Source organism: Populus nigra, chromosome 18 (genome assembly GCF_951802175.1).
Source record: "Populus nigra chromosome 18, ddPopNigr1.1, whole genome shotgun sequence".
NCBI lineage: Eukaryota > Viridiplantae > Streptophyta > Magnoliopsida > Malpighiales > Salicaceae > Populus > Populus nigra.
The window spans coordinates 2,677,594-2,686,948 of NC_084869.1; the positions used below are offsets into that span (position 1 = coordinate 2,677,594).

The 9,355-nt window shown below is 33.6% G+C and overlaps 2 protein-coding genes across 2 annotated transcripts; both read left to right on the forward strand.

Moving 5' to 3' along the window:
- The first annotated feature begins 2,146 nt into the window (after positions 1-2,146).
- On the forward strand, positions 2,147-4,226 carry LOC133677964 (organic cation/carnitine transporter 1-like). Its single transcript, XM_062100108.1, has 2 exons — positions 2,147-2,588; positions 2,866-4,226. Exons 1-2 carry the CDS (start codon positions 2,153-2,155, stop codon positions 4,068-4,070), a joined length of 1,641 nt encoding a protein of 546 aa, XP_061956092.1. The 5' UTR covers positions 2,147-2,152; the 3' UTR covers positions 4,071-4,226.
- Positions 4,227-4,565: 339 nt separating this feature from the next.
- On the forward strand, positions 4,566-7,136 carry LOC133677798 (large ribosomal subunit protein eL19x). The gene is made up of 5 exons (XM_062099922.1): positions 4,566-4,785; positions 5,498-5,620; positions 6,021-6,334; positions 6,757-6,821; positions 6,908-7,136. The coding sequence occupies exons 1-5, from the start codon at positions 4,674-4,676 to the stop codon at positions 6,930-6,932; spliced, it is 639 nt and encodes a 212-aa protein (XP_061955906.1). The 5' UTR covers positions 4,566-4,673; the 3' UTR covers positions 6,933-7,136.
- The last annotated feature ends 2,219 nt before the right edge of the window (positions 7,137-9,355 follow it).

Here is a 9,355-nt window from a genome sequence, read left to right on the forward strand (position 1 = left end):
ATTTTATTTTTTTAGATTTCTTTACTCATTTTTTTTATACTGTAAAGAAGAAATAAATTAATGAGACTTTTTTATATAGTACAAAAGTTGAGTGATGATAATTTTTTTTTATTTGAGGTTGAGTTGAATTTTTTTATTAAAACATGTTTGTTTTTTCCTTTAAAAAATGCTTTAAAAAAAATTGAATTTTTATTTTATTTTTTTTGTTAATTCAAATTAATATTTTTTGATATTTTTGTATTATTTTAATGTGATGATATAAAAAATCAATTTTAAAAAACAAAAAAATATTATCTCAATATAGTTTGTTTTTAAAAATAATCATTATGTAATAATATAATAGCTAGCATATTAGCCAGCGCTCCGTAGCGAGTCAATAACAATAGTTTTTTCAAATGTAAAAATATCTGAGTTTGGTTAAAAATATAGAATGTATTTGCACCATTACCATCTTCAAATAAAGTATTTTATATAGTAACACCATAAATAGCACATAACAGAGCAGCGCCCAATACACTAGCAACTAATTTGTTTCCCTTTAATTTTTTTTCTTTTAAGATATTTCTAATTTTATTTTTTTTCTCTTTAAAGTTTTTTTTTTTCTTATTGATTTTTTTTCATACCGTAAAGAAAAAATAAATTGATGTGATTTTTTTTATATTATACAAAAGTTGGGTGATGATAATTCTTTATCATTTCAGGTTGAGTTAAATTTTTATTATTAAAATATGTTTTTTTTGTATTTTAAAAATGCTTTTAAAAAAAATATTTTTATTTTTATTTTATTTTTAATTTTAAATTAATATATTTTTGATATTTTTATATTATTTTCATACGAAGACAGATAAAAAAAGCAGCCCTAAGCTATTGGACTCGGTCACCAAATTCAATGTAATTAAAATCACGTTTTATATTTTTTTTACATTTAAAATAAAAGTTGTTATTAGCTTGATGTAGAGGAAGGATGAATATGCTATTACTGTATATGTGTAGTGCGTGGCCACCAAAAGCCTCTTCCCAACACTTAGGTCATGATCACACTACCACGCATTCTCGCAGCTGTTCTTAGTGGATTTCTTCTTCACAAGAATGCATGCATTGCAGCACTAGCATTTGATTTGCCTTTCAATTACGGACTGTCTCTCGTTCTGTTTTTTATTCATTTGATTAGCAATGTATCTGCTGACACTGGGGATGGTTACTTATGGATCTATATATGTATGGTTGTGTCTTCTCAATCCTTTTCCAAGGCAGGCGGCCAGAAATGTGTATCCATGCTAAATCTCATCTCTGTTGACTTGTTCACAGTAACGATTCTTCTGAACATTATGAATATATTTAATGTATTTGATTTATCTTTTTTTTTTTCCTGATTTGATATTGATTTTAGCCCTTAATCAGCTGGGATATATACTAAGCCATCTGATTTATCAATTAGTTAGAACTTCAAGCTGACGAGTTTTATTGCTGTTTGAGTGCTTCAACCGAACAACACTGTATTGATTTGATATGTCTGTGTGATTTGGTCCCAGCAACCTTTTATAGTTGCCAATACGATAGATTATCAGATATGTTCCTACAATTTTGTGCAGTGATCACTAATAAGTATATAGCACTAATAAGTGATCACTTGTGTTAAAACTTATGGGTTTGATAGTATAATAATCAATGTTATTAGATATGATCTGGACATTGATCTAGTTAAGTTTCTGGTTCATCCAGTGGACATTATCAGTAAGACTGTTGTGTTCATTGTGCTATAATTAATATGAATATACGCTACAACATATGAATCAAACATGGATAATAAATTGTGACGTTGTAAATTTAAATTTTTGAGGTTCTTGCAAATGTGCTTGGTGTTCTGATAAAATCATCATGACGATCTCAAAATGTATTAGAAAACCATTAGAAATTTACGTATTGCTTTGATCTTCTAGCTACTGCATATATGTTCTAGATAGTGAAAGAAGTACTCAGTTTTTTTCTAGCTACATCACTCAAAATCCATCGCATCTTGAGAATTTAATTTGTTTTTTTGTGTAACTCGTGGCAAAGCTAACGCCTATATATAGATAGGCAAAATGGCAATAATATATGTTCAGAAGCAAGACATTGGCTTGTCTTCTATACCCAACAATTGGGAATAGATATGGAAGACCAGGCACAAAACCTTGTGCATGGAAACATACAGTTAGCAGAAAGAGTAGCGCCACCACCGGCAACAAACCTAGAGCTGACAGTGGAGGAGGTGGTGGAGGAGTATGTAGGGTCCTTCGGGTGGTCACAGTTTTTACATGTGCTCTTGGTTTCACTAGCATGGATATTTGATTCACAGAACACATTGGTTACCATCTTCAGTGATGCCCAACCATCTGCTTGGAGATGCATAAATAATTCATCGTCGTCTCTGTGCTTGTCTAGTAGCAGCAATGGTGATGTCTCTTCTGTTTGTGGACTGATGCCAGACACTTGGGAATGGGTCAGTGGCCATACAAGTTCCATTATTGCTGAATGGGGTCTCATTTGTGACCGCAGGTTCCTTGCTGCTATACCTGCGTCACTGTTCTTTCTTGGTTCCCTCTTAGGTAATGAACTGCATGCTCCGACATTAATCTCTATGAATCTCAGGAATAATCAATTTCATTATCTTAGTTCAGATCCTCTCGTGTTCCAGGGGAGCATTTTGGATTAGATGAGAAGGAAAAATAATAAATAGTTAAAGTCGCTGTCGTTTTTATTATGTGAAGAAACATGTACGATAGAAAAGAATATGAGAAGATACTAAACAACTATCTTAAAGAACATTACTTTACGTCCTGATTTACAGTGATTAATTTTGTGAATTGTTAATTTGGCAAGCAGGTTCTGCATTTTTTGGCCACCTAGCAGACGCATCCCTGGGCCGAAAAAGAACAGTGCTACTCTCATGTCTCTTAACCTCTGTCACTGCTTTCCTTACATCCCTCTCACCGAACATCTGGGTATATTCTTTGCTTCGATTCGCAAATGGTTTTTCTCGATCTGGAATAGGAATCTGCTGTATAGTTCTAGCTACAGAAGTGGTCGGACGAAAAAGGCGGGGTCCAGTTAGTCAATATGGCTTCTTTTTCTTTACTGCAGGATTTCTTTCCCTGCCTTTAATTGCCTATCATACAAGAACAAATTGGAGGAATTTATACAAGATTTTATCACTTCTCCCTCTAGCCTACTCTGTCTTGTTCTTCCCTTTTGTCTCAGAATCTCCGCGCTGGCTTCTTGTTAGGGGAAGGAGCAAAGAAGCCCTTGATGTTTTGAAAAATTTCGCAAGGCTTAATGGCAAGACACTGCCCGAAAACCTGTGTCTTGCCAATCCGTCAGCAGCGGGAGAGGGTGGTGAAAATGAAGCGTTGACAAAAAATTGCACAGAAGAAAGCCTGTGGAGGACAAAATGGGCTGCTAAAAGAATGATCACAGTAATGATAGCAGGTTTCGGAGTTGGTTTTGTTTACTATGGTGTTCAACTGAATATTGAGAACCTGAATTTCAACCTTTATTTCTCTGTTGGACTCAACGCATTGATGGAGGTTCCTGCAGTTGTCATCGGTACTATACTCTTGGGCCTCACTGGCCGGCGACTTCTCTTCTCACTCTCTGCTTTTCTAGCTGGGATTTCTTGCCTTCTTTGCATCCTTTTCGCTCATGGAAAACGCGCAAAGAACGCTGACAAATCCAGTACTGGGAATTGGGCTCAACTGGCTATTGAAGGAATTGGTTTCATGGCTGCTTCAGTAGCATTCGATGTCTTGTATGTTTATTGTGTTGAGCTATTCCCAACCAATGTAAGAAACTTTGCTGTGTCGCAATCAAGACAAGCCTTGATGTTGGGTGCTTCAATAGCACCATTGCTAGTTGCTGCCGGTCGCTTAAGTCCATCTCTTTCTTTCCTCGTATTTGGGATCCTCTCCATTTTTAGTGGAGTTATAAGTTGGTGGCTACCTGAGACAAGAAACGCTCCTCTTTATGACACTCTGAAGCAACAAGAAGAAGATGAGAAAAACAGAGTTGGGAATCAAATTACTCAAGCATAGAGCCTATTGTAAAGTATATGGAAAAAATAAAATAAAAAATACTAGTGCTTTTCCATATGTATGTATGATATAGTGCTCTTACAAAAATTCCTGGCTGTAATTCAAATTTCAATGGTCTGTAAAGTATTATCATGTAATAAATGAAGTATTTTAATTCATATTTTGCAATGTCATATTGCTTGAAAATATGTTCGTATAAATGTATCTAAATAAAAAGAAGTATTTTTATTATTTAAATTTTTTTATTTTATGTATCAATATGGTTTAAAATCATTAAAAAAAATAATTCTATATAAATATCTTTATCGTGAAATAAAAAAAATCTTAATTTTGTCACTATAAAAAAATTATATATATGTATAAAAATAATTTATTTGGGCCTAACCCGAAAATGGGCCTCCAATTTTAAAACTGAAAATTCTATCGAATAAGTTTAGGCCCATCATCTTAAACCCAAAGAAGCCTGCAGTGAAAAACCCTAGCGAGGGGAGTTACTGAAACTAGGGCTAGCATGCTATAAACAGCCGCTTCCGCTTCACATAAAACGCTTCCGCTATCCTCCCAGCTGCAAAGTGTGAGGGAGAGCGATCAAGAAACAGGGAGATGGTGTCGTTGAAGCTCCAAAAGCGGCTTTCCGCTAGCGTTCTGAAGTGTGGGAAAGGCAAGGTTTGGCTTGATCCAAATGAAGTCAACGAAATCTCCATGGCTAACTCTCGTAAATACCTTTCCCTCTCTTTCTCTCTTATTATCATACTTTTAGGAATGGTGATTCCGGAATTCTGTAGTAGTCCAAGATATCATAGTAATAATAATCATAATCGCTTGTTAATCGTCTTTTTCAGATTCTGGAGCCCATTTGCAATTTAATCTCACTGGAGAAATTATGGATTTTAAGTTTCTTTTTCGGGATGTAAATGTGTCTGTTCTTACTTTATTTATATATGATTATCAATAGATAATGTATTTTAGGATTTGAATTCAAGGGTCTTGAGATAAAACTGAATCTAAGCACTCCCCTATTCTCATTTTGTAATGATAAATGTTTTAATTATTTTTTGAGAAACTTTTGAAAACTAAGATTTTATTATCAATTTGTGGAAAATAGAAAAAATATACTATGCATTATTGTTTTTTAAGAAATTAATAAGGGAATTAGTTTTTTTGCCAATAGGGTTGGAGGGGTGGTAAAATACTTGTCATTTTTTTAATGAAGTAGTTTTTGTAAGAATTATAAAATTCATCTTCGTTTGTACTTGATTTGGTTTTGATGGTGCTCTAACGTTGTATTTTGGTTGCCTCAATTTCTGACACGATGGAAACTGCCATGCACCATCATTGATGCTTATAGCAAGAAATTCATGTGTGGGTTGGGGAGCAGTTGCTGTTTGGGTATTGTTTGATTTATGCATTCACTTTGTACAATGCAGGCCAAAACATTAGGAAGTTGGTAAAGGATGGTTTCATCATCAGGAAGCCAACAAAGATTCACTCTCGATCTCGTGCCCGTCGCATGAAGGAAGCCAAGAGAAAGGGAAGGCACTCTGGATATGGTATATTTAATCTGAACCATTTGACTATTTAGAGTATTTGCAATTTTAATTGTATGTTTGAGCTTGGGAGTTGTTGAACAATGGAGCTCTATGAAATATTTTTTGAAAAAAAAACCAAGTGTTTTTTAGAAGTAGGCCACTGTTCATGTCTTATATTCTTCTGTTTGTGTCTCTATCTTGCACTTTCACTAATATTTGTTTTGAACTCGATTTATTAAATACATGAAAAAAAATTCGTAAGAGAGAAACTGAAATTTTTAGATGACATACCTATTAATTACGCTGGGAATGGTGCTATGTTGTTTTTTTATTCGTATCATTTGTCTTTGGCTGGTTCATTTCCTATATGTTTTGTGGGAAAAAAGTTTGCTGACTGCAAAGCTCTTTAAAACTACTCTAGGTAAGCGCAAGGGTACAAGGGAGGCTAGGTTGCCAACTAAAGTTCTCTGGATGAGGAGAATGCGTGTCCTCAGGCGTCTGCTTCGTAAGTACAGGGAGTCAAAGAAGATTGACAAGCACATGTACCATGACATGTACATGAAGGTGAAGGGTAATGTCTTCAAGAACAAGAGAGTTCTTATGGAGAGCATTCACAAGTCAAAGGCTGAAAAGGCTAGAGAGAAGACTTTGTCTGACCAGTTTGAGGCTAAGAGGGCAAAGAACAAGGCAAGCAGAGAAAGGAAATTTGCTAGGAGGGAGGAACGTTTGGCCCAGGTAAGATGTATAGCAGCATTGATATAGTTACCTGTTGCTTGAAATTTTATTGTTCTTTATTGATTTGTTTGGTAAGATAGTTGAACCTTGGTTGTATTTCCCTGTTGTAACCATGTTAGGAACATGGGAATATCAAAGATTTGGTTCTCTTTGTTTAGTCCTCTTGATAAGTGAAGTGTGATCCTTTTAGTCACATAATCTTGTAAGTGTTTAGTGGATCATTTTGTGAGTTTTCAATTCATATTATGTGGTAAGTGCAATGATTATGGGTGAATTTCAATCTGCTCAAATCTTGATGATTTTTTCTTTCATTCTCAATTGAATCTTATAAAAGAATCAAAATCAGAAGTTTTATGTAGATCCCAATTGGATTCCCGCTATTGCAAGGGATGTTGAAATATTTTTGTTTTGATTCTGTTCAGGGACCTGGCGCAGAAAAACCAGTAGTTGCACCACCCCCCGCCGCCGCCGCACCTCAACCAGCCCAGTAAGCATCTTTTTGAAAGAATTTTACATGCATTAAAAACCCACTTCTTGTGGTTCAACATCTTGATATTTTTTTTTGGCTTACAGGGGATCAAAGAAATCCAAGAAGTGAGAACCTAATTAAAGATCTCCAAGGATTTGTGACTTTAGATCATCAATGTGTCCTTGGTGTTAGTTTTGTTCATGTATTTTTCTGTTGCTGGGACCTCGTTACTTTATATCGTAGATGGATGATGAACATATTTTTGCACTTAACAACCTGTTTTTAATTATTGTTCCTTGATAAAATTCCAATTTCTTGGGAGTTTTTTCTGGATTTCTTGCTGTATTTCTTTATATAACGATACCAGGCTATTGCTGCTTCCTTTCTCAAGGGGCATGTGGTATGGTGGCAGCTGAATTGTTTCAAAGAATGAAAACCTTCTGAATTGTAGGATCTATTCGACATCAATTTCAAGAGATCAGCTATGATGCGAGGATAGGGCACGAAATATTTATTTCAAAATTAAATGTGGATATGGAACAAGGCAGTGTATTTGGATTTTCCCGAATTGATGACGGGGATTCATTAGTTACACTTATTTCAGAAACACATACACTAAAGTATCGTTTTTAGTTCCCAGTCTAGAATTAAGAGTGCTTTTTTTAACTTAGCACGTTAATTTTGTTTTTAATAAAAATAGCAAAAGCGAAAAAGTAGTTTAGCTAGGGAGATAGCACACTTGATTGATTTTGCTACTATTTACTATTTTTTAAACAAATGTAATCGTTAAAATTTAATAATTTACGATGTGTAATTAAAATAGTTATAATTTAATAATTTACGATGTGTAATTAAAATAGTTATTTAAAAATGCTATTAATTTAATGATGTTAACTTATCGCTCTAAATATTATCAGAATAATGTTTTTTCTGTATATATAGAACCTTGTTTTTTCTGTATATATAGAACCTACTTATCATCAAGACCTGTTTTAACAACAAGGTGGTCATGTCTGTTAACATTTCTAGCCGTCCGAATCATGCTTCCCTAACGGTCATGTATCAACAAATTATTGGCCTTTGCAATACAATTGAACATCCATATAGTTGAATTAAAAACAATAATTGAAGTTTACAAAATGTTTTTTTAAAAAATAAATATTATCTAGTTTCACAGGTTTTTTTTATGATCCCTTTAATCGCACATGTCATATCTATTCAGTGAGTGCTTCTCTCTGTCATCCATTTCATTATGTAGACAAGCGGATTTCCTTTGATCTTTATCCTTTTTCCATCTAGTTGGACATCCATATACATATGAACCAATATATGTAAACCATTACAACGTATCAAGTAAGAGTTAAAAATGAGGACTAAATGTATTTTTGTATGAAAAGTTGGAGTATAAATCATCAATAAATTGCACAATCCACATTTCATAAAGTGCAACATGCAATCAAGTGTAAACATGATTGATAATACAATTTCTATTTGCCACAAGTACGATTTGCTTTATTAATGTTAATTGTTTCCAGCAATTCTCTTGTAACACCAACTGTTGGAGGTATTTCAAACTGAAATATCTCGCCTCCAAAATCAAATAGAGATATCATGTGTGATCTATAAGATGTTGTATTAACAATAACCTTTGGAGGCCACAATACATCACGACTAATCATCAACATTTTCTCCATACTCCACAAAATATTTATAAAAAAATTATCTACACTATAGCTAATACAGGCAAACCATGAACTGTTTTTAAAATATTATTAAAACCTCTGGTAAATTTGTAGTCATGTTTCCATAACAACAACCACCAAAATCATATGACATTGCCTGTTTTTCTTTAGGTTTAACTTCTAGCTATGCTCTGGTTGCATTATCAATTTCCATCAAATCCTCATATAAAATGTCAAATTGTTATTTAGAAGGATTAATACATGTCATATGCAACATACTTTTCAAGGCAACATTTCTTAACTTAATGTTAAAGTTACTCACAAAGTTTCGTGAACAATATTGATGATATCTAACAAGCTCAGGAAATATTCGTGCCATGAAACTCTTAAGTGATGCATGTATATTTGATATAATACATAATCTGGTGTGATCAACAATCACATATGGACGAAGCAAATCTAAAAATGAACTCCAATTATTGTTTGTATCTTCTTTAACAATAGTAGAATACAACGAATAAACTTCCTTATTTACATCATCAACAACTGTAACCAACAACCTTTTCTTGTACATACCATAAAGGTTAGTAAAGGATGAAAATATTGAAATCCATCAATTGAAGCACCAAATGTCCAAAACGCTCTCCCAAATATTATCTTATTGCCATCAAGCATTTTATGATCCCAAGTGATAATTGTTCTTGAATTTAAATCTCTGATAGCCATTAACATTCTTGGTAGATTTTAAAAAGACTCTTTATGTGTACCAAATAACCACTCTAATATCTTCTGTTTAGTCATCCATGCCTTCTAATAGGAGACTTAATGCTCATAATCCCTCTCTATAGTACCTTGAACCATTGCAGCACT